Source organism: Neopsephotus bourkii, unplaced genomic scaffold (genome assembly GCF_033783945.1).
Source record: "Neopsephotus bourkii isolate Nb327-2 ecotype Australia unplaced genomic scaffold, CSIRO-AGI_Nbou_v1 NB_845, whole genome shotgun sequence".
Lineage (NCBI taxonomy): Eukaryota > Metazoa > Chordata > Aves > Psittaciformes > Psittacidae > Neopsephotus > Neopsephotus bourkii.
In genome coordinates this window covers 720,368-746,631 of record NW_026901341.1, presented here as the reverse complement: position 1 = coordinate 746,631, position 26,264 = coordinate 720,368, and the positions used below count along the sequence as shown (strand labels likewise).

Here is a 26,264-nt window from a genome sequence, read left to right as displayed (position 1 = left end):
GTGATGATAAAACCAGATATCAATATGTATATGGTATAGGCAGTAATATATAATACTATCATAAATATGCTAGAACTTTTTTACATAAATTTAGCTTATTTACAGACAAATACTAGTTAATATTGGGATCAAAATGTTTGTTACATAGTCACACTGAGACAGCACCAACTTAAGGAGGGGCATTTTCCTGCAACAGGGAAAAGGGATTTTGGTATGGGTTTTAAGGTGCTTTTGAAGGGTCATTCTTTCATTACAAGATCCAAAGGCTTTGAATACACTATCCTCTGCTGCCTCCTTTAGGATTATAGCATTTGTCCTTACTGTAATCTTCTGGCCCCCTGCAGTAGTAGCTGGGGTCCCTCACAAGAAGTGATGAATTTTAGGTTCAGCCGTGCCTCTGCAGAAGCCTGGTGCGATGCCTTCCTCTTGATTTGCTGTCTATCTTGAAACTCAATAGACTTCGAGATTTGAAGTGCCTTGATTTAGTGAAGGTGTTATCCTCCAGCATAGCAGGCAGACAGCTGGGGACCAGGCATCTTTTGTGGCAAGAAAGAATATTTAGGATTCTGGTGTGTTTGATGATAGAAAAACTCGGAGGTGTCCTACATTGCTGCCAAGTCATCAGCTACCACATTTTGGGGGACCTTATTAAAAAAATCTCTGCGTTGCAAACATAGTGTATCAATTCTAAATAAAACACGCTTTTCAAAAGACCCATGAAAAGAGCTGGTTTTGAAACTCTTGTAAAAATATGCACATTATAAATAGCTGTCTGTGTGTTTTGCCCCATGCAGCTCCTTAACACTGTTTACAGCAGACAGAATTATATTCTGTCCGGGAGTTATTCTATGTGAATCTAACAAATTTGGCATGGTAATTTGTTTTCTTTTTTATTAGCAAAACCTGGTGGGGCCTTTTATTTATAGCAATGGGGCAGTTATCTTTGAAATCTTTATTCTGCCTTCAACATCAAGCTGGGCTATCTAATGAACCTGTAACTGTGCTAGTAGTTACTCATATTCCATATAGGATGTAATATTTCAGAAGTACAAAATATGCTGTCAAAAAAACAGCAATGGTAATAGAGTATGGGTGGTTGTTTCATGGTTTTTTAGAAAAGGGTACTGCTGTACTCAATTTTAATCTAAATTGACTGCTGCTTCGAAAGAAAATAGCTTTAAACTTCAACTTGCTGTCTAGATTGAGGATAATGGAAAACCTAATTTACTAACAGTTTGCCTGTATTACTAACACAGTACTATTAGCACATTTAGTGAGATCAAGCCTAATAAAATAAAATGTAACTATGCTTGTAAATAAAGAACCATTATCACTAAATACAGAAATGGCTAGTTTAAATGAATGTTAATAGCAAATCAGTGATATTTTTGTCTGCCTAATAAGACAATAGGTTATATTTTGCTTTTCAAGCCCCCACAAAATTGTGATTAGCAGTAGCAGTTTGCACATTCACTCCAAAAGGAGAACCTCTACAACAAATACGTAACACATTCTCCCTGTTCTGCCTATTAAGACTTGTACTATGTGTTAACTCTCAAGCAGAAGTCACATAACATAAATATTATTGATCATTAGATTTCCTTTCAGTTAAGCATCTGGCACACATGCATATACTGTGTATTCTCTTGTATTATTTATAATTTTGTATTAAAAACATGCAGGAGAATGCCTCAGAGCTCCAGCTGTGGACTGTAGCTGTTAGAACATAGCTAAAGCAGACAGAACTTCAGTAACAAAGGGGGCTTATTTTATTGATTACAGGGACGTTATCCTGATTCCCACCATTACACGCTGAAGGAGAGTCAAACCCTTAGGGTTTCTAGACCCTTTTATTTTAATTTTTAAGAACTGTGGGCTGAAGGAGGTTTCTTAGGCCTCAAGGCCATCACAAGAAGGGCTCTGTTACCTGCTGACCTAACAGAATAATCCCTGAGAATATGAACTTCCTTGTTGTTTGCCTAGGAGGACAAAGACAATTTGAGCTAATTGAGAGCTGATCTCCACTGGACAAACTTGTTCAAACTTTATTACTCTTATGAGTCGCTTTTAATTGTACGCTGCTGGTGAGAACTTGATGTGTTATAGACTTCATCCTTTTTTGACAGTTTTTGTTGCTCAAAGTCATTGTCAACCCAGCCTTAAAGTGAAAGTTTATATGCACGTTTGTGTTTGTACAGTCTGTCATATTTTAATTTCATCTGTCTTACAACAACATCACATTTCACCAGCGTTTGAGGAATTTGACTGACTGCAAACATGAGCAACCTGTTGTAACTGAAACAGTTTCACTTGTTTCACTGGTGCTGTGTTTGAACTCCACAGCACAGCTTGAGGCAAGCCTTGGAACCTTTTATGCTCCAACAAGACCCCTCTTGGATACAACCGTGCTGGAGTACAGAGACCCAATCAGCAGATACGCAAGAAGGTTCTTCCACCACCTGCTCAGGTGAATGACAGTTTCAAGTTCTATCAACTTAAAATTAATTGCATATTTCAATACCTACCTACTTTAATGTGGTTAACATTTTCCAAGAGGACCACCCCTGAAAAAAATGCATTCTGTGTTACTGTTTGTTTAACTTGCACTTCGTTCCTTTCAAATAGAGTATTGCAGATAAAATGCTATTTAGAGCTCTTCTATCATCAATACATTTAATATGAATCACCCTTTCCCTTTTAGCTTGATGGAAAAAAGATAGCATGCTTCTGAGAGATTTATATTTACCAATTGCTTGCAGATTAACTATTTAAACAGCTTACAAACTTGGAGAAAATACAGTATTTAAATAGATGCCAAAAGGTAAATGAACAGTGCATGGTCCAAGATGTTTTTGTCGTTGCACCATTGAAATCAGAGCATTTTGTTATTCTCACTCTCATAGTTCTCATATAGAAATTCGTATTCCAGCAATTTTCAGGGAATTTTCAGTGCCCTTAAAATAAGAGGAGAAAATGAAACATTGAATTTGTCTGTAAATTACATGAATTAGAAGAGTCATAATACCAAATTCAGCTAGAATTTATAGTACATTGGTTTATTGCTGTATTTTCCTTCAAAATAAATCAGTAGCCTAAATTTCAATTAGTCATAACTTATCAATATGCAGCAGTTTAGCCTGTTCAGGTGTTCAACCACAAATGTAGCTGAAACATTCCCTTTGAAAATTATCCAGTGATTGGAAATAAGGAGAACTTACCTTCTGAGTGATAGAAAGTTTGCAATACGTTTTGTTGAGCAGGAGTGTAGGTGGACATAGAGAGAAGGCACCTTTTTTGGGTGATTCATGCAGTATATATACATTGTTTGCATAGGCAAAGCTAGGGACTGCAAGTTACTTTGACAGTACAGTGTGTGCTTCTTTTAAAGCTTAAAGAAAAATATTTTATACCGTCTTCCATAATTTGAGTCTGAATGGGAATCTTTTTGGTAGAAGGGTCTATTTCCATTCCAAGGGGGAAATTATTCTAAGCAGAAGAATGCTCCAAATATCTGCATAATATGCACCAGCCTTTCACTAGAGCTAAAAGATGTGGCCACAACAGTGGGTTCAAACTCCTCTGCTTTTTCCTTTCTCCTAGAAACCAGCAGGGAAGATCTGTTGCTGCAATGGCCAACCGTAGCGGCTGTGGGCCAGTTGCCTGCAGAGGACAGATGTGGAAAGAATGCCTCAGAGACTGCTGAGAGGTGTTAACTATAGTGCTCTTGCATCTGCAAGAGAAAGGTGTATTCCCTGTGACTCAGGATTTGCTTCCAAATGCTAGCAGGCATGCAGAGGCATGGGGCCCTGGCTAAGCTTTCAGCCCTTGGGGCAGCTGAACACAGCTGAAACACTGACTCAATCACCCTAGCAAACAAGAAGCTTCAGCGTCAGAATGCTGCCTGGACGGAGTGGGGCACGGACAGGAGGTTTATGGGAGAGTCTCCCCGTGTCTTTTACCTACACTATAGAGCAGCCCTTGAACAATCTATGGTTGTGGCAGTTTTTGGAACAAATGTGTGTTATTTTGCTGTTTCCCTATTGTCAAAGGGATTTGTGTTCAACTGAATCAAAGTGATAGGATCATGTGATTGCTGCAGAACAGATGGTAATGCTTAAAGCTTATCTGAGAAGACATAATCTAAGTACAAAATGGAATGTTCAAAAATGGGAGATTTATCTGATAGAAAGCAAGGAAATTATGTTCAGAGCTGATCTTTAGTGCATTAAAGTGGCTGTGCCTTAATTGGTGTTTATTTCCTTTCAGATGTTTTCTTAAGTGACTAGAATGATTTGAATGTAGGCTAAACAGAGAGTACTACATTTGTTGGAGGAAGAATGGTAATCCATGGTTCTGGGTGAGAGAATGCAATGTAGGTGCGATGCAGTGTCTAGGAGAATCATAGGGAGGCACAATGCTTACTAATTCAGGCATGCAAAAGTTGCAGCCACTGCTATTATATCATCTGTGAGGAGCCAGCAAGGCAAGCCACTTCTGCCAGCCTGCATTTACAATTGTAGGTTCAGAACACAAAGAAAAGTGAGCAGAGAATTATTCTCTTGCCTTTTCAGGTCACCATATTATGCCCATGAGGACAGTGAAAATGTAGTAGTCCTCCCACTACCTGTTTGTCAGAAACCAACAACTATATCTGGGTGTCAGGAAGACCACATTTTAAGTTAGTTATACTATCTGTCTCAACCTTTGTTACTTGATTTATTCAGTTTTTTACCCTTATTCATTTAGCACTAAATACTTGACTAGTTACAAATAGTTAACAAATCTCTTCAGGGTAAATTTTTGGTACCGCAGATGTGCCTGCATGACCAAACAAGAGACATGAATGCAGAAGCACTCTAAACTGTGATGGAGCGCTAGGGGACATTTGTTACTGTTTTGTGAGCATGAGGAGACAAAAGCAAAGTCATCACTTTGTACCCTGTTAAAACAAGAAGTAGAGGAAACATAGCATTTCTTAAATTATGTGCACTATGACTGATATTCAGAAAGTATTTGTTGGAATAGAGTAAGGTCTTCCATAATTTGTTTGGGCTTCAGAGAAAGCAAGCAGCAGATGCATAGAAGCTCTATCTAGAGGATAAAGAGCTAAAACACACAGGGAGAAACTCAGAAATGGAGTAGGAAGAGTGAGTAAAGTGGGGTTAGGAGCAGGATTAGAAGACACAAAATTGGAGGCAAAGGCCTAAAGGTAGGGATAGGGACTTAAAGAGTCCCGCAAAAGGGCAGAGTGAGAATGTGGACTGAAATGTGGGAAGACAACTTAGGACGTGTGTGGTGAGCTATATATAGGAGAACAGACACATAAGGGATGGACAGGGAAGGGTGAAGTCTTTCCTACACATTAAAACATTAAAACACTTAAATGTTTCTAGATCTAAATCTGAAAAATGTTCATATAAACAAAAGTTTTCGCCCTCCCCCTGGCTTTCCTTTGAATGCCCCACCAATCTGCCTTAAGCCTTTTCTAGAAGGACCTACTCTTGAGAGAGAAATATTAATTCATTCTACATGCTGAGACAATCTTTGACCTGCCTGCTGAGTCTGCCAAAAAGGTGCCAGTTATTGTTGTATTTTTAAAGATGTGAGTGTCTGTATTTACTAGAATTGAGAAATACAGTTACCCTTTCAGAAAGGCTATCCTCACCTAGTAATAATCATGTGCCAATGATTTTAATCTTTACTGTAGGCTGAAAGGTTGTATATCCAGTTGCAAATAACTGGAGACATCCATTTTCACATTATCAGTGAGATTACAGGCTAACTACTTTTCTACCATCAAAGAGATCTGTTTCTAGAAAACACTGAATGCTGTGATGGTAGGTCCCTCCTTTAGGTGTTGGGCACTTTAGAAAGAAGATGCTTCATCATTACTGGCTGTATTGCAAGTATGGGTTAGAATATGGTGCTGCAACCTGAGGTGGGTCAAAGAACACTGACAGCATGGTTGAAATGGATTGCAATTAGAAGCAAGGATAATTCCTTGCAGTGCATTGATGCAGCCATTGTATTTGTGTCCATCATTACAAAAGCTAAGTTCTTAAATTTGAAAGTCATGCAGCATCTTCAGCTTCCACTAAAATAGAAGCTTAGAGCTTTGCAGGTATAGGCCCTGAATATAAAATATGGAATACCTCCAAAACCAGGCGTTCAGTATACAAAATTAAAATTAAAGGCCTCTTAATTATATGCTGAAGATCCATTACAACAGTATGGAATGAATAATTATTTTCACTTTAAATTCTTATCTATAATTAAAAAATACAAGAACTGAATTACAAGTATAGAAATGTATCTTAGGTGTTCCTTGCCACTTCAGTAGCACTCTGGTATTTTATTATGATGTCACTGCTTATAATAATATAATGCAATGCATTATATCATTATGTAAAATGTTGAGCAGAGGTGGATTTATTAGGAAGCCTTGGAGAGCTGGAACCTTCTTGCCCCCACCCTTTTGCTGAGCACTGCCTACTAAGTGTGTTTGTGTAATGGAGGAGTGGCTGCACAACCTCCTGCCTCTCTATAACAGCCTCATCTAGCCGTGTACAGAACATGGAATGGGATGGAATAGCTTTTCACTTGTTAACTATGGCATCGCTGACTCATGGCTTTGCTTCACTCTGATCAAGCATTCGTAAATTGTACTTGTCATATTTTCTAATGCATGAAATTATCTTGTTTGTTTGACACACATGCACAGGCACAAACACACGCCTGCTCTGTTTTGTTCAAATTTTTCTGTCTCAGAGAGACAGTGAGAAAATAACATAGCATGAGCTGGAGGTAAAGGCTGGGTTGGAAAGTAAAACCTGAAATGCAGCTCAGGAGTTTTATGTAGAATCAGAATGCGGTCGCAGCTCTGTGTTTCTGCTGTGCCCTTTCATAGAATCATAAATCACAGAATGGTTTGGTTTGGAAGGGACCTCATCCAATCCCACTCCCCTGCCATGGGCAGAGACACCATCCACTAGACCAGGTTGTTCGAAACCCCATCCAACCTGGCCTTGAACACTGCCAGGAATGGGGCAGCCACAGCTTCTCTGGGCAACCTGTGCCAGTGTCTCACCACTCTCATAGTGATGAATTTTTACTAATATCTAATCTAAATCTACCCTTTTTCAGCTTAAAACCATTCCCCTTTGTCCTGCCACTTTCCTCCCTTCTAATCCTGTTCTTGTGTTTGTGAATACACAGTTTAAGGATCTTTTTGCCTTTTTTTTTTTTTTTTTTTTAGCATGGAAAAATACTAAGATTCAAAATCATTTGGACCTTTCCATCTAATAATTCAGTTAAGAGAATGTCATTGGGTTTTTTCCCCTAGTACAAACATGTTTCCTTACAAAGCAAAGCACTGTTGTAAATAGCAAGATAGTGCATTTTCTTCTTTCAAGAGCAGAGTGCATCTTTGATCACTTTCAGTGCTAAAATTTTAGGTAGGTTAAGCAATGATTCTCCTTTGTCTGAATCCAAAAGCGAAAATCTCCACCGTGTTTTTACTATTACTGTTTTTACTCCGCAGATCTTCTCATAAGTGTTGTGTATTCTTCTCAGTGTTCAATGTAGGACGCTACTGGTTAAATGCAAAGAAGAATTTAGCAACACGTTGGGCAGAACATTCATAAAGGGGTATGATTTTACACACAGACTTGATAGAGATCTTTTGTAAATAAACACTCGTAAAGGAGATGAGAAAGTAGGTGGTCATTAGCATTAGGGGACCTGCTTCCAGCCAGTACTGATTTTTATGAATCACTTCACTATTCAAGAGTTCTAAAGTGTACTGCTGTACTACCTGACATGATGGCTTGACACAGTCAGTTATCACTTAAGTCTAAGACAGCCTTTGAAAAACTAAAATAAAGCTCTTTCGCCCTGCAGGTACATCACTTATGCAGTACTAACTACCCCTTGGTAAGCAGGTTCCCGTATCACTACACTGCAATTTGCAAAGTAGATACTCACTGTGAGTATTCCATCTTAAATAGGACCCCAAATCAAAGGTGAAAAAATGCCTCAACTTCATAGGAATAGTTTCCAATCCCATCTGCTGCCAACTGTATGGAACTGAGGGACAGAGTGAGCAAAGAGCTTTTATGATCCTTTTTAAGAGCACCCTAAAAGTAGAATCTATAATTATATTGGTACACAGTGTGTCACAAAATATGTATAAACATTAATGATGACATGGTTCAGGAGTAAGAATACCTTTTATATTCATAAGGTAACCCATTAGGCATTAAATTATGCCTTCAGATAAAATGACCACTGATGTCAGTCTGGTTCTCTATGTGGCCACATGAACAGAATTCATCTCTATAGGAGTAAGTTCACTAGCAGCATTCTGACTAAAGTAGCACCTTCTGGAGAGGACTTTGAAGAGTCATTTTTTGTCATCTTGTGAAAACGATCAAAACGAAAGGTTTTCATATTACCATGGGACTGATAAATGAGAATTTCAAGTGCTGTGATGGAACTGCACATGAAAAGATTCTGCTGGTCATGCTTCTTGACCTGTTTTAGAAACAGGAAATAAAGGCACCTATTTAATGGAACTAGATTATTTTTTCAGTTATAAGAGGTTAAATATCTCTGGAAAAATTTAGAATATCTTTGCTTCCATCCTATGTTGCTAATGATTTGGTTTTTTTCTTAAGTCAGCTGCACAACAGTTTCAATTTCAGTCAGATGCTTTGATGCCACAGGAATGGCTCCAGAATTTAATTCTCTAGTGGTGATTACAATGTATTAATACTGAACAAAATATCAGAGGGACAGGGGACAAGTGACATAATTGCTTGAGAATAAAATCCCATTAATATAAACCATGAGAAATCCCTGTCAGAGATTTGGGCAAGATTTTCTGCTGAACCTAATGGGAGACACTGCTTGGAGCATGAGATAAATGGCCCCTTCCACACACTGAGAGCAGTGCCAGAGCTACTCTGATGTGGAGCCATTTCGCAAAGCCACCAACAGATGCTGCCTGGTGGCCCAGAGTGCCATGAGTCTTCCAGTTCTCTGCTACATCCCCACCAATGGGACTGCACTAGGAAAAAGGAACACAGAATAGCTATGCTGGACTAGTGTTTGTGCCAAGGCTATTCCCACATGCTAGTTAATCTGACTTTGATATTGCTGCTTTTAGAAGCTGAGCCCACATAGAGACCATTGTTCTGTTGTGTTGTGTAACTGATTGCCCTCATAAGGTGTTTTCTTTCCTTTTGTACCAGTGGTGCAACTCCCCTGAAATCTGAGAGGCTTTGGACATATATAGAGTGCAGAAACAACGCAAATGCACCATATTTATGAACAAAAGCTCAAGAATAAGTTCTTAACAACACATCTCCACTCTTGAGCAACGGAAGTAAGTCAGCCTCAGCCTTTGGAGTCATCAGTTACTCCCTCCCCATCAATGCTGCCTAGTCACTAGTGGCATCTCCCTCTGGAGACACTCAATAATCTCTTCTTGAGGTCCTGACCAAGAACAAGAATTTATAATGTTTGGGTTTTTTGCTTACAGTCTTTGCAAATTTATCTGTATGTCTTCCTCCATTCATCTTCAGAGCCTTCCTAAGCCCCACTTCACTTTTTTTATATATATGGACCATCTGACTGTATTCTGTCTTGAGCTCAGCTCATCAAATCACAAAAGACTATGGCTTGGCAATCTGTAATCCATTTGTTGTGTGCAAAAGGTTTTTTTTTTCCCTCTCTAATGGCTTTATTTTCCTGACTTTTCTCTCAGTTCTGTCTAATACCCTCCAGGAAGAGCTAATTGAATCAGGCAACCCAAGGCTTCCTATCTTCAAATGCAGAGCTTCCTTTTATGGTTCTTCAGAACTGAAGAGCCTGCTAAGGAAAGGATATCATAAGTAAAATTTAGAACAAATGTCAGCAATAGTCAATTGTCCAATAACTGGATGTAGTGTCTTGGGGTGCACCTCACCCCTTCTGACTTAATAATGTAGAATTCAGATGTCCTACACACTCATCTGGGCTTCCTCTATAGTTAGTATAAAGACATGGGCACCCAAAGGATGAGTAATCCTATTGAAGGGAGATGTCTAAGATAAGTGTGAAGAATCAAACACCAGTGCCTACTCCTATCAATTAACTATAAAAGGAGCCTACCTGATTAGCTTAAATTAGCCATGTAAAGATGAGCTGTTTGAAGATTTGTACTTTAAATGTATAGCTCCTGTATCACATTACTGGCCAGTTAACAGAAAGATCTTAGATGTTGAGGTATAGTTTGTGTAATAGGAGAGAGGCACAAAGACTAGCAAAAAAATACATTAAGTTTACAGAAAGACACAAAAAGCAGATAGGCATGCAGATTTATTTTAAAATCCTCTTTTTACCAGTTTGCCAGGATCAGAGATGATGAGGCTGTTTCTTAGTTTACACCAATAAGCATTGAAGTATCAGTAAAAGAGGTTATACCATAGACAGATAAACAGTGATATATGATGAGCAGTAGATAAAATTCATTCAGAATTTCTAAAGGTAGTCAAGCATAAAATAGCTAAAATACACTGTGGTATATAACCTCTTATTTGCCTTAGCACTTAAGGACAGGGATGTGGAAAATTACGTCAGTTTTTAAAACACAGCCTGCGGAGACCTTGAAGAACTATAGTGTTCTAAATCCAACCTTTGTACCAGTGAAATTAGTAGAAACTGTATTTAATTTTTCTTTTAACATACAGACAAATATGTTGTATAGGAAGAGTCAGCAGGATTTCGTAGAAACATAGAATCATAGAATAGTTAGGGTTGGAGAGGACCTTAAGATCATCTAGTTCCAACACCCCTGCTATGGGCAAGGACACCTCACACTAAACCATTTCTGTAAAGGCAAGTCATGTCTCAAAACTCCCAATTCTTTGATGTCAGCAGTCATGTCAGTAGTGGATATCCAGTGGCTACTGATGAAAGTTTCACCACTGAAGACCTTTTTGGAAGGCATCCCACCAAAATGTCTTAAAGAAACTAAGCTGCCACAGGATGAGAGCGAGGCTCTTCTTTCATAGATAAGTAATTCATTAAAAGGTAAGAAACAGAGTAAATGGTTGGTTGTTAGTGGAGATCACCAATGGAAATTACAAGTGTAGCAAATCTATACTCATAAGTAGCCTGGCAAAGGAGCAAATAGTGAGGTGCCAGCATTTGCTAATGATAGAGGTGTTGGAACTAGATGATCTTAAGGTCCTTTCCAACCCTAACTATTCTATGATTCTATGATTAAGACTAGAAAAGATAGGGACTGCTGTGAAGAGCAGCTAAAGGACTTCACTAGACTCAGGATGTAGTGTCAAAATTGGAGATAGAGTTAAATGTAAATAAATTCAAAGTGAAACACACAGCAGGGGGTGACTCCTAACTTCATGTATAAAATAATGGAGTCTGAGCTCACCATTATTCTAGAAGAATAATTTTGTCTTATAACGCTACAGGTATAAAATAGTCAGTTCATTACTCAGCAGAGATACAAAAATCAAATGGGATGCAAGGAATTCCTAGAAAAGGAATAGGCAACAAAACTGTGAATTTCAATTCACCTGAATTTTGTGGGTAGTTTTGGAGTCCCATAATCTGTAAAAGGATACAGCAGAACTCAAAAAGCTTTAGAAGGGGCAGCCATCATTATTAAAGGCATGAAACAGCTTTAGTGAAAAGAATGACTAAATAGATTAGAACTCCTCAACCTATAGAGGAGGCAACTGAGAGTTCTATTAAATTGTGAGCATTAGGGAAAAGAGCACAGTAAATGACTGCTCACTGCTTCTTCTACTAACTAAGGGTCACCAAGTGAAGCTAACGCAGTTTCAAAGTACAGTGATTCTTCACTTAACCTGTAATTAAAATATGAAACTTCTTACCACAGGATATTTTGGGTGATAAAATTGTAGATGAGTTCAAAAGCAAGGTTCGGGGATGAGAAATTCACAGAGGAAGTTCACAGAAACTACCTCTGGCTGAGCAAATCCCTGAACCACAAATTATTGAGGACTGGGAGGCTTCTTAGGAAAGTATCACCTCACACTTAACCTGTTCTTATATTCTTTCCTAGGTTCCTAGCTGTTGCCAAGGTATCAGGTTAGATGTACTTTTTGTCTAAGAAAACAGTTCTTACATTTTATGTTCTTATACATGATGCTGTGCAGAAAAAAGCATTAAATGCTCATTAGTTTTCCATTTGCTCCCTCAGAAATATGCCAAAATTTGTACAGTCAGATTTCTGGAGAATTCCTTGTCTGTCTCTCCTGTGGCTGTGTTTTCTGTGCTGGGAGTTCAAGGCCAGGTTGGACGAAGGCTTGGGTGACATGGTTTAGTGGGAGGTGTCCCTGCCCATGGCAGGGGGGTTGGAACTGGATGATCTTAAGGTGCTTTCCAACCCTAACTATTCTACGATTCTGTTCGATATGCAGGAATTTTATGACCATTACCACGGCATTATTTTATTATAAAGAAATAATATTAGCTATTGACAAACTGAGATAGAAAAAGTAAATATACTCTAATGGACCCGTAACTCAACAAGTGATTCAAAATTTGGCCCTGCACCATTACTTTAGGATTAGATATTTATCTTTAGGCAGTCTGCTTTAGAAAATATTGAGCTAATATATTTTCTCTGAAAAGCCTTAGCACTAAAAATTCCCACATCTTATCCAGTGTCAGGCATGAAAGAGAATTGGCCCTGTACCTCATGGAAAATCAAGGAGGAAAAGGGCCTGTTCATCAGAACTTTAATACCAAATTTCCATCTGCTGCAGTTTGAAATTGCAGAGATATCACACATATACAATAGGGATTTATTATAGAGGCAGCAACTCATCCTTAACCATAGCAATGATACTGGGCCTCTGTCATAGAGCTGTCTTTAGTGTGTAGACATGCTGATACGTTTGCTCAATAAAAATCCAGCTTTCAAGACATACTGTTAAGTTTACATGATCACCAGAGTGAGAGGGATAAAGCTGGAAAAGAAGAAAAGCAGAAGTGAATTAATGCAATAAAGGCTAGGATTTAACAGACAGGATTGAGTAAAATAAATGTGAAACAACAGGTGTCACTGACTCTTATCAGCATTTTTAATTAACACCTGGTTTTAGGCCAAACTATGGAAGAGTATGTTGGAGTGTGTCTGTATTTAAAGATAGACTGTTGAGAAGTTACTAAGTAGTAAGAGGTTGGGGGAATGGGGAGGTGCAGGGGTGGGAGGAGGCTGTGTTTCCTGTGTGGGTGTTATTTGCAGCTTAGAGAAACCTGAAGGAAAACCACTATGATAAATTGCAAGGCAAGGAAATATTGCTATGGCAACAACATATATTCTCTTGGGGGAAAATGAGTATTAAAAACGAAATACAGTGTGGGAAATTCAAAGTATGCATTACAAGAAGAGTGAAGACTGAATCCAGTTTAAAAAGAAATAAACCAGCATATAATGATAATTTATAATAGTAATAAATTGCTGTTATCCAGACTCTTATTGCACCTACTACTGAAAATCTCAGAGCACTTGATGGACATGAAAGAATTATGCCACAGAGTAGGAAAATGTTGCTGTTGCTCTCACCAGTCATCCTCTTCAAGTGACCCATTCTACAAGAACCCCGGCTAATATAGCTGACCAACATCACATTTCAGGTGTGTGGCTTAAATGTGCATGGAATCAGGATCTTTACTATTTCTCTAGTGTAGATAGAAGACAGTTCTATATAGTGCTGGTTTATTTTTAATGTGAGCAAGGGTCAACAAAAAAATGGCATAGATTTCTTTATAGCTAAAACTAATGCATTTTCTAGAGTATTTCATACATCAAGACTATTTCATACTAAATGTGCATTTTAAAAGTTTAAATTATGCCTTCTTATTAAACTATTGCATTCAAAAATTAACTTGGTTCACTTGAAAATCTGACTCAAAATGCCTGAACAGCTTTTCTTAGAACATAGGAAGTCTGTCCTGAGAAGAAGCATCTATATTTAACATAGACTCATCTGAACTGTTTCACACAAGTATACATTTAGGTTTTCTAGAGCAGAATATCATCCTAGAAGATAGGAATCCCATGGTAAGATATTTTTTTTTCCATGTTGGGAATGTCTTCAAGATTCACAGCTGGTTACAGCCCTCAAGGGCTTTCTCTGGCCAGGGAGTCATCATGTCTGGCTCCCCTTATTAGCTTTTTCTTTCCTCCTATTTTTTTAATTTGGTTGGCTGGTTTGTTTTCTTGCCTCATACCAGAGGGTGCTCTTTGATGTGTAGGGAGTCCAGTTTTACACCAAACAATCTATAAAGTTATAGGTGGACTTCCTATAGTTCAGAGAGAGGTAATTTGACAGCATACCTCAAGTAACAGAAATTTTAGGTGGTTTGAGATACTTGTGCCTGTTTCAAATTTTTTTATTTATTCACTAACCTGTGCTCAAGACCTGCATGTGTACGACCTTTGAAAGATTCTGTAAGAGATCTCTTTTTAAACAAGTCACTCAGGCCCCAGATCCAGTGCTTCACTTAACATGCCCATATTTAGGGCCCATAGAAAATTATAGGTCATAAACCCATACATTAATGCTTTGCTGAATTTGAGCCTGAAGGGATGCATAGATTATACCTGGACATCCTTTAGAGCTTCTGCATCTGAAATACAATTTATAAGATTACCCCTTGACTCACATACATATAGGCCCGGAGGCTGTTTCTCCATTAGCCTTTGGTGTGCTCTGCAGCACTTTCATCAGTATAAGAGTATCTTAGAAAGCAACAAGGCTGTGAACTCTCGTTAGAGGTTTGTATGTGCTACTCAGAATTGCTCATAATCTAAAAAACTAGTAGCATATTAGAAGGAGGTTGGCAAAATAATACCACTAGCGTCTTGGAGGTCACCACTTACCAATTCACCCACTGATTCTTCTTTTGGTTCCCTACTAGCTTAAGAGAATCACGGATGAATCTCAACCAACTTTATAGAGGATAGGAGTCTCAGAAATAAGCAAATGCCCACCAGTTTTCTGGAAATCAGCAAGCAGTTCAGGTTAAATCGGATGCAGGAGGTTATCTCCATCCCAAAAATCTATAATGAAAGTTTAGCAAATGTATGTTCTGCCAATAGAGGCATACACTGCTTAACACCAAACACTCTATGTTGCCTCTTGCTCAAGCCGCTGTTGGGACGGAGCTGAGTGTACCCTGCTGGGAGAAGTAGAGTAGTGTTTTTTTAAAGACATTAGTTACAGTTTAAATTTCTGATTGTGATACATGAAATTTTTGGTATGCCTTTGCACATACATTGGTGTTGAAATAGCTGCAGTGAACTAACACCCAACAATCAGCTGATTTTTGCCAGAGGAGATCAGTAGTATCAGAGGTAGTCTATTTTTCCAGACAGTTAATTATACAAATATATAATAAGATATTATGAAGTGAATTAAAAAATGCTGAGACTGAGTCCCCCAAATCATTAGATTCTGATACACAAGCCTGCACTTTGGGGGGAGAGGGAAAGAGCCTGCACTTTGGGGAGAGAGGGAAAGATAGGTTCTTTGGAGAGTTCTGTGCCTTCAGGCTGCATTCAGTAGTCTGATTTTCTCTACAACTATATTACTTAAAATAGGGTGTCCTACTGAGCTCATTAGGGTAAAATCCTATCAGTTCAAATTGACTTTTTTAAAAAGTGTTTTGGTTTTCTAAATGAAGTTAAAATCTTGATGTATTTATTTCTTTCTAGGAACTCTAAGTAAACTGCTGGCATTTCAGCATTCAGTATAAAATGCAGGGTGTAAGTATTCAAGTGGTAGTATATTTTATATATGAAAGGTTGCACAGAAATCTAAGTCTTCAGAATTGTCCTGAGTTCAGCAGTAGCAGTCATTTTTCTCCTTGGTAGCTGGTGCAGTGCTGTCTGGCTGGGTTTAAATCACAACAAGAATCTACCCAATAACTACTTTCAACTATTTTCTTGCAGGTCAATAGAATTTCAGGGTTGTCATTTTAAGGATGTGCTGTAATTATACCATCTATACCTGACTACGTTATGTATCATTATTTTTCATGTGAAGTATACAAGACCTTAAGTCCTGGACCAAGGTGTTCTAAATGGGCTCTGAAGCTGTATTCTGAGATACAGCTGCATGTCTAAATTAGTGGTGTTACATTCAACAGCTGGAAAAAAAAACAATCTGTCCCCATTTACATTACCACTTAGCAACTTAGCCACATACTTTTTGCATTCTTTAACCTGATAATCTCTAATTATTCTGGCTCATAATTCCATTGAAGTGGGATGCAGAGTCATTTTACAGATGTTCTTTATTTTAATATTGTCTGATTTAAAAGGAAAATATTTCAAATAATAACATTTTTTTCCCTCAAAAAATAAGTATGAAAACCATTTCCATTCCAAAAATTGCTGATATGAGAATTTATAGGAAGCAGCTTCTTTTATGAATAATTATTATTGTTGTGTCTAAGAAATGGGCAAGATGCCTAGAAATTGAATGAAAGAATGAGCTATTAAATTGAAATATTAAATGAAATAACTGAATTAAAAGTAATCATGTAAACCCTGCAGTAAATGTTGGGAGCTGTAGCTGGTTGAACGTATTTTCATCATCTGTTTTGTATGCTTAAATACAATTGCTTGATGTAAGTAAACACTTGATTGATATTCTGAATACTTCAAAATCTGCATATGCATCACAGAATACTGAACAATTAAAACTTAATTTCAGTGTAGTTTGATTACATGTAAATTATTTCAATATTCATTTTTTTCCTGTTCTGTTTGCTTAGTGCATATTTGATATCCCCTTTTTGAATGCGTATCATCCTTGATTGGACTGTGAGATGAGGAGAACTCTGAAATTTCTTCCACTAAAAAGGATTGCCTTATAAATATTATTTGTGCCACAGCTCTTCCCCTGCAGATTATTTTCTAAATGTTGTGTACCCTTATTGAAGACAAGGAAAAAAACTGCTGCAGCCCTCCTTTATCAGCCCAGCACAAAGAATATGCTTACATGGTCGATGAGCATGTCTAAGAAGGCATGTTGGTTGTAACTAGTCCCTAAAGAAATGTTTCCATCTTTTCCGCACTGTATTTCTCTCTTGCTTGCACAAGCTTTCTCTCCCTTTCCTTCCCCCTCCCTCCACATGGTTTTTTATCCCCAGTTCCTGGACTTCTTATGAGACATTTGAATATTATGGGTAAATGTTACCAATATTTTCAAGTTGACCATTTTCGGCCTGAAAAATTTTATATCTCTAAGTGAGCACATTCAATTTAGGTGTTGTGGAATACATTTTGCCTTTTGATCTATTTGTAGAACCTCTCATAAAGACTGAGGAGACTTACTTTCCCTTCTCTGCAGGCTGCAATCCATGCACATTGGTTTCATCTACAGTATTTAAAACCACCTTCTTTTCTGAACATCCAACAGGAGAATACCCTGCTCATTTGATTTTCTTTTTATTTATGCCAGCGAAAAGAATAGCCTCTCTGAAGTCAATAGATAACGTTGTATTTCATTATTACCTATCTATTTTATTTACAAATAAAATGCTTTCCTGACATCTTTTCAGTTAATGTCACATTCTCAAAATACAAGCAGGCAGCAGGTCTGCCACTCCACCATGGTCTGGATTCTTCTCTGCCTCAACCATTTTTGACCAGCGTGACCCTTGTCTTATCAGTCCCATTTCCCCTAAGTTTCCTTTTCCATACAATAAACATACTTAGAGCCATCTTCTTAAATTTTTGTAGGATATGTAGAAAGGTTGCATAAGAGCATATAATAACAGTAGGATTTTGTTATATGAGAATTTAAACTTATTATTTTGTGTGCTGAACAGCTTTCAGGGAAATATTTTCCTGTCTGTCCTGTATAGCTAATTGCAGTTTGAGAGTTTTAATCTTGAAGGTCGTATTTCTGGTGGCTGTCACTTTGACCAAACAAGTGGCTGAACTTCATGGTTTGCGGGCAGATTTCCTTATCTCTCTTTTTCAAGAGACATAAGTCTTGATTGCTGGAGTTATTGTGAAGCAAGCAGTAGGCGACAAGGTCCAGGGAGGAGTGGGAAGACGCTCACTTCAAGACCAGTACCGTGTAGATACCATTTTAGAAGGTAAATATTTGTGCCTTGTAATTGTAGCACAAGAACAAGAGGGAAGGTGTTTTGCTTGGGAGGGGGAGGGGGGTTGTTTGTTTGAGGAGCTGATAAACTGTAAGTGAAGTGTTCCCAAGACAAAACGTGCTTATAAAGCAGACATTATTAGCTTGAGGACAGTCTCCTGCTATACAGAACTCTCTCTAATTGTTCCTGTAGAATAAACCCAATACAACTTCCTTGCCAAAGAGACTCAAAATAATGAGTACATTCTCATAAAGCTAGTTTGAAAAAAACTGGACATTCTTGACTGATTTAATACTGTTTGCCTAAGCAATGTAAACTTGTCACTCTCGTTTGAAACCTCCACCTTATTTTAAAGCAATTCCATTTATAATAATTTATGAAGTATCTGTGATTGTTATTTCCAGTGCTCTTGGTCTGCGAAGAGCATTTCTTGGATAGTCTTTTTTCCCCACTTTTTTTTTTTCCCTCAGTACATATCTGAAAATAATGAGCTAACTTCACAGTTTTATGAATAGGGGCCATAATGAGACTGAAGTATGTATATTGACAAAGGGAAAAAATCAAAATCTTTGTGAAATGGCAGAGAAATGACAGCTCTGAGGCCATGATTCCATTCTGCAGGTCAATCAAAGGGAAAAGTTACTTTACATTTTTTGGTTTCAGGCATTTTTACCTTGGCTAAAGCAAATGTCATTCAAATAGTCTGTATAGTTATTAACTCTGGAAAAACAAAATAATGATGCAGACATTCTTTTTAGCTAGTTGTATAGCCGGTTTCTGTTTGGTTTCCAGTTTCCCCTCTGAGGACTAAGAATGTATATTTAATCTGTAATTGAAAAGAAAAATATGCCAGAAAAAGATACACAGGATAACTATTTGAGATACACATATTTTAACATGTACTTATTTGTCTTAATTAAAGCATAACTTCAGAAGCAGCATTACAACACAATGTATTTTAATGGAAAATCCTTAATAGAAAACATGTTTAAAATCTTCAGATATGTAGATGCGCATGATAAAATGGTCCTGCACTGCCTCTTCCCCAGTTATCAAGAGGTTAACCTTAATTCATCTCTTCCCCTCCCTTAAACAGGTTCTGTGAGGAGGGCTGCAAATTAGTCTTGGAAGACACAGCAGGAAGATTAGCTTTAGGGAAGAAAGGACTCCCCACTCCAGCTCTTAGGAACCTCACTTGGAAAGTGCATTTCCTTTTCTACCTAAGCTAACATATTTTGCCTTCTTGTCACAAATGTTATTTCTTGAGGAAAGGTACTCACCAGCTCTATCTCAGAATCTGCTAAATCATTCCAAGTGTGAGGTAGAAGAGGAGACAGCGATAAGGCTGTAGCAAGAGGAAGGAAGAAAAATGCTTAGGCTTTGGCTAGAAACTGGAATCCCGGTATGGTACATTGCATGGACTCCTTCACCCACCAACAGGAAGGAGGATTCCCATGTTTTCTTCTTGTTCACACTGGCCTAAGGAGGAGCTACTGCATTGCCCATTGTTTCCTAAGATACCCTCAAGGTACAGCACTGTGTAAATACTGGCATCCATATGATGCTGTTTGACAGTATTCATTGGGCAAACATAAACTACACCCTTCTAACACTTAGAAATCACAATGCTGCTTTTTCCCTAATGGATCAAGGAAGTCATCTCCTTCCCAAACCTCAATCATCTACAACTGATCTATTGTTGAAATTGTTAAAAGGTGAAAAGGAGAAAACTTCACCAGTAATAGGGAAAATACAGAAGTCATTCTATATGCAATAAATATTTTACTTCACAACTGAAATAATATTGGAGTACTTTGTTGTTTTACATATCTAAAAATTGTCACCAAACCTATTCTTGTAGGTGTTTTTAAACAGTTTAAACATGCAGTAGAAGAAAATGTGTACAAATAGAACCACTTTCTCACTCATATCATGGTTATCTACATGTAGTACAAGAGAGGCATTAGCCCTATTTCTTCTGAACAAGAAATTCTGCAGAATTTCTTGTTGTGGTTACTGTTTGCTAGTGCAATGTTGTATATAATCTCAGAAAGCTTCTGAAGGATGACTTGCTTCCTCCTGCTTCTATAGAATCCCCAAGGATTGCAAACAAGAGGATATGTACAGCCTTCCACAGTATCTCCATCCCATGGAGGTGTTTGCTGTAATTGCCAGGGGATGGTGCGTGGTCTAGGTAGAAAGAAGGTTGCTGTCTGTGTCATTACAAATGGAAGGAGCTGTTGTTTAGCAAGCCCTCAACCCACCAAACTACTGGTCTCTATGCCACAATCATCATCATGGCTTGACTTCGCGAACGAAGATTTGGGAAGGGCATTTACCCACGCTTACTACAAGCGCGCAGATGACTAAGAAGGCCAATGTGGGATAGGCAAATCCGGCTACAAAAAGCACAGCAGAAGGTCTCCTTGGGTGGAACAGGTGGGACACGATTCTTCCTGCGTTGTCTTTTCTCCTCGAGACTAGTTCTTCGTGAACTCTCAAAGGAGTCAGTGGCATTATGTATGGTGTGCCTCCAAGTCTCCCGATTGGAGGCCAAGGTGGACCACTGATGGTAGTCAATATGGCCAAGGCTAAGGTATTGTTTCAGGGAGTCCTTGTATCTCTTCTTTGGGGCACCTCTCTTGCAGCTACCAGTGGCAAGTTCACCATAAAACACGATCTTGGGGAGGCGGTGATCCTTCATTCTAGAGACGTGCCCTGCCCAGCGCAGCTGCAGTTTCAGCAATGTGGCCTCGATGCTGGTGACCCCTGCCTGTTCAAGGACAGTGACATTAGACACATAGTCAGTCCAATGGATGTTTAGAATTGTACGGAGGCAGCGCTGATGAAAGCGTTCCAGGAGTCGCAGGTGATGACGGTAGACAATACAGCTGAGTTAAAAGTAAAGGTGAAGTTCATTAGGGACTGTAGTGATAGGAAAGGGGTAATGGGTTAAAACTTAAATAGAGGAAGTTTAGATTTGGATATAAGGAGGAAGTTCTTTACTGTAAGGGTGGTGAGGCGCTGGAATGGGTTGCCCAAGGAAGTTGTGAATGCTCCATCCCTGGCAGTGTTCAAGGGCAGGTTGGGCAGAGCCTTGGGTGATATGGTTTAGTGTGAGGTGTTCCTGTCCATGGCAGGGGGGTTGAAACTAGATTATCTTAAGGTCTTTTCCAACCCTAACTATTCTGTGATTCTATGATTCTGTAAGTTCGACATCCATACTGCTCCCTTTGTACTCTACTGCATATGAAGGCAATACTCAGGTGGTACCTTCTAGAGCACATTTAGAGGTCACTTTTGCTTGTGAATTTTGCTCTTTTTCTCCATGTTTTACCTCATTGACACAATCTTGTTCACCATAGGATCTTCAGAAAACTCTCAGGAGTCTGCTAGTACTGGGCTAAGGGACTTAGGAGGCAAAGCAGTGTCACCCCTACCGTTTTTAGTCCCTGGGGATTCATGACGGTTTAGGATGACAGCTGTATTATCATCCTCAGAGAACTGTATTGAGGGGTCTGTGAGGAGAAAACTCAATGCAGTTGAGCTAGCATTGGCTAGTATCTGTGTTGTGGCTGGTATCTTTCAAAGGATTGATTTGTTATGATATATAGCACCTTCAGCTCCCTTCTGATTCAGCTAGATCTAATGGGTCTCAACACTGAACATAATAATTGCTGAAGGTTTTAAATGATGAAGAAGTTCTGCAATCTTGAGTATGATCGTACCAAGTTTCCCCAGTAAAGCTCTGGCATCACTTTTGATGAAAGTTGAAGCACTTCATCTGCCCACTGACAAAATTTGGTGCAGCTCCCAAATTACCCTCAGCAAGTAACATTCCTCCTTTTTCTTGCAGGTATCAGAGATTTGAAAAAGCTTTTCTGCTGGCTGTTGACATAGGTGCTCGGGACCTGTTTATGGTAAGTAATTTCTGGAGACAGAGGCTGTTGTCAGGGTGTTACTTGTCAGCTTTTGCACACGTTAAAATAGATCAGTGTCATTTGCAGTCTTAGACACATACTGAAGAGAGAACTATTCTACCTGGTTTGCCCTTTGCTATCATGAAACTTATCAATAGGAACGAAGTATCTTTGGAGTCATTGACATTTTCCCTAGCATGGCCTAAAGGCTATTCTTTATTTTCCAAGAATTAATGTATATGTTTTTGAACTTTCCCCTTCTTCATCTGTCCTGATGTGTGTGAATGTCATCTTTCACTCTAATAAGCTTATACGTTTCTAATCCGTTCCTTTAAGAAGTACAACTGCTGAGTCCTGGACACAAGAGCTGGCTATATCCTGGGGATCCTGAATGCTCTTAGTTTGTCTCTTAGGGTTTTGTGAAAAGTGACAAATTATGAACGCTTCTACAGGTACTTTTAAAACAACAAAGCTCAGCAGCATCAACACAAGGGTTTTTACATTTCATGCACCCTCTGCACCCTCCCATTTAATTAGCTACAAAAGTAAAATTAACCAGCTCTTAAAAGGTCCTCTGTGTGAGCTCTGCAGGAGGCTCTTGTTTTATAAGATCTTGCACCACAATGTCACAGTGAGGTCAGATGGACAAAGCCAATCGTGCTTTCCTAGTCTCTCAGCATGTTGCTGCTCCACAGCTGATTTCATTGTTTTCAAAGAAACAATAGGAAAAGGGCTTGCTAAAAAAAAAAAAAAAGCCCTTTGAATGATTCGTTTGCTTGACTCTTTTGCATAATGAAGACATTCTGTTGTTTAAATTAAGCTTTGACACTAGATGTTAATATCATTTATCCCATTAAGTCACTTGCCCTGCTAGTTTGATCTTGATATTTAAATTGTATGTTAAATTACACAATTAAATCCTGCTTTTATGGGTTATGAAATTCCCTTCTAATTATATAAAAAGTTGTGTGAACCTTTTGATGTTTTTTTCACAGCTCTAATCATCTGGCTTGTTCCATCTAATTAGAAAGATGTGAATACTGCGATAAACTTTTCTAAGTGTGCATCAAAAGAATGTGAAGGAAAGGTCAGACTTTTAGGAAATTCATTGCATGTTTTATGTTTACTTGCCTTGATTTTTCCTCTTTTTAACTCACCTTTTTCCTTTTCTCTTTTTACTCAATGTAACTTCTTCAATACAAATTTTATACCTAATCAAACTAAGTACTGCTGCAACCACATGTAAGATCCAGACTGCAACATGTCTGCAGCAGGTTACAGCTTCTTGTTGGGGGCTCTCCCACCACAGAGATAATAAATTCTCCATGAGTAACTCCAGCCATTCTGGCAGAACAAATGACCCAACATTTGGTCTGTCATCTCAAGGGCCCTTTGTCACATGGCTGAGAGCATTTCCTACATGGTCTTTTTCTCTTTCCTTCCTTCTGCTGACCCCATAACTGACAGATCACCTCTGTCCCAGGGTGGGGAACACCAATGCTGGCTCAAGAGATGGGTGCAAAGCTGCTAACAAGAGGGAGGGACTTTCACTACCTGGCTCCACAAGTGGTAACATGTCCTCCTCTCAACAAAAAAGTTCTCCAGTTTTCTTCAAGAGGAGTTTCAATATTCACGGAGAAATTAGCTCCATCCTTTCCTACTCTTCTTTATTTTCCCTTGCCTCTCTCAACACCTACTCTCCATTTCCCATCTCATCAAGGCTCTTAAACATAAATATATATTTCCATGTAGTTCCTCCTTGCTTACATTACTGTGAGATCAAAACCAGTTCCATACTGTCCTCATCCTGCTTTGAGATTCCTCATAGTTTTCCCTGAATTATGCAACAAGCAGCACACACATCTGCCTCTTTGAATCCTCTGTTAACTGGCTGCATCCTCTGGGGATCCTTTTTGCTAATTCATCTGCTAAAGAAGGTACTAATGAACAAACTTTACAATAAGCTAACAATGCACTACTGTGAGACTACTAAGTACGAGACTCAGAAAGTTTGAAGGTGCATAGGTCATAAAAGTATTTGTTTCTGGCACAGTAATTTCTAGGGAATTGGGCTTCATTGCACTAAATACCTTGTGAAAATTAGATAACTTGTTCCCTGAAAGCTTACAGTCCTTCTAGGTATTAGTATAATGATACTATTCCTAAGCAAGGTTTGTGCATACTTCACTTCTGCTTAACACTTAATAATTTCTACACGTTGTTTATGTGCTTCAAAATGCAATTAATAACATAGAACTTGACTTCACCTATATTTAAAACATTTACAATTACGTGCAGTACAAATACCTATACTGTTGTTTTACAAACCATCCAAATCCATTTAGAAAACTTCAGATGGCTCTAGGAGTCACATCACCTTATTCCCAGTGAATTTAATGGAATTTCAAGAAGAAATAGACTAAAGAAAGGTATCTGCTGACATAAGCAAAGTGAGAAAAAAAAAGTTTATTTCTTAGCTTATCTTCCTTCCAGAGAAGGAAGAAAAAAGGAAAGGATAGAAAGGAGCAGATAGAACAGAGGCTCAAGAGTTTTCAAACATTGAATACCCATATTCTGAGACTTCTAAGGAAGCATCATATGTCTTGGAGAATTTCTATCAAGTATCTCTTTCACCAAAGAGGGCTCTGCAGCATTCCTGTTATTTGTTTTTGAGATTGCAAAGAAGTTTGAAAGAATGCTATCTGAGGGCTAATTTCTGTCAGAGAAATTAAAAAGAAAAAAAACCAAAAAGGCTTTAAAGTTAGTCCGATAGTTATAGCGTCACTAGTGTGATGCCATAACAAAACACACATACACTGCTGTGACTCTCCATAAGCTTTACCCTCACGTCACATCTAAGTCCATCAATTATTATCATCTCCTACAAAGTTCAATAAAAAAATAAAACTGAAAAGCACAAAATGTCATGAACAACAGCTACATTTATTGGACAGTGACTGATCCAATCTGTGACAGAAAAGATCAAGCATTAGAAGGGTTGTTAGCTTGAAATCCTTTTGTAGTACGCTCCAGCTCTCAGCTGCTGAAAATTCAAAAGGCCATCCCACGTACCAAAGGTAGCAAAAAATGCAAGGAAAAGACACTTTAATAAAACTGTCAGATCTTGGGTGATACACTGATGAGGAAAGTGCATGTTTCGAAGAAACGTTGGAATTTTGCCCAGAAATATCCTATAGACAAATGCACATCAGTGTGTCAAATTACTTTTGCTCACCAAGGGCCAGCTCTGTGAGTCACAAAGATGAGAGCAAAAAGGAAGTAGTCTAAAAAGTAATCAAACTGTTAAATGATAAAACACAGCCTTTTCAGCAAACTGCTGACAAGCAGCTGGAAATTGTTGTTATTGTCACCATTGTTTTTGAGAGGGATGGGATCTTTGGCATGATAAATTCTTAGATAATTATGTGGAAAAATCTGTAATGAATATTTAACTAATTTAATTTTTTTCTGTTGTTCTTTAAGGCACCCTGTTATCCTGTGCTGCTGCTTTCTTTTTAAGTTATTTTCTAGTTTTGTTTTACTCAGAGAGTTATCAATTCTTTGAAAGAAAAAAAAAATTTCTCGCTTGTTTAAATAAGGAACACCTAAATTTGATCTGAAATCTTCTAATTGGGAGGTTTTATATCTGTAATCTTTTCTCTCTAGAGCTTGTTAGCTTGTTTAGAGATAGAGATGAGGGGGTTCTTTTTAATTATTCTTTATAACAGCAACTTAACAGACCACAAAGAAAGGCACTTATAGCCTACTGCTGTATGTCCTAATTTCTTACAAGGCCCCTGTTAGCAATGGATATGCAGCATCTTTACATTTATTCACTCAAAACAGAAAACATAGGCAAAAAGGAGATCTGATAATAACAGATATTTTGATGCAAACAGCATGTACCACCTCTGAACTGAAAGAACTTTGTCGTTTTCTGCAGTTATTTCCATCCCCTCCCCAAGTTTGGTATTTAAAAGTGCATGGAAGTATACAATACTTCTCTTAGTTTAAACTATAAAAATGACAGTCATTAAGCATAGTCGGAATGTATTTTAACTTAGTGAACACAATCTGCCTATACATTCAAATCTCTCTAAGTTCAGACTTGTTCAAGAGCCCTTAGGTTTTCTATTGTTATATAAATAAACTGACAATATCTACTGTTTAATCTTCATAGAA

General features: G+C 38.2%; 1 protein-coding gene across 6 annotated transcripts in view; it reads left to right on the top strand.

Annotated features, from left to right (window-relative positions):
- WDPCP (WD repeat containing planar cell polarity effector) overlaps positions 1-26,264 on the top strand; it is a 158,294-nt gene that overhangs the window by 88,652 nt on the left and 43,378 nt on the right. For all 6 annotated transcript variants that reach the window (XM_061356206.1, XM_061356205.1, XM_061356201.1 and 3 more), the window contains 2 exons: positions 2,344-2,467; positions 22,019-22,082. In XM_061356206.1, coding sequence (XP_061212190.1) covers positions 2,344-2,467; positions 22,019-22,082 — 188 coding nt within the window. The remainder of the gene's footprint in view (positions 1-2,343; positions 2,468-22,018; positions 22,083-26,264) is intronic.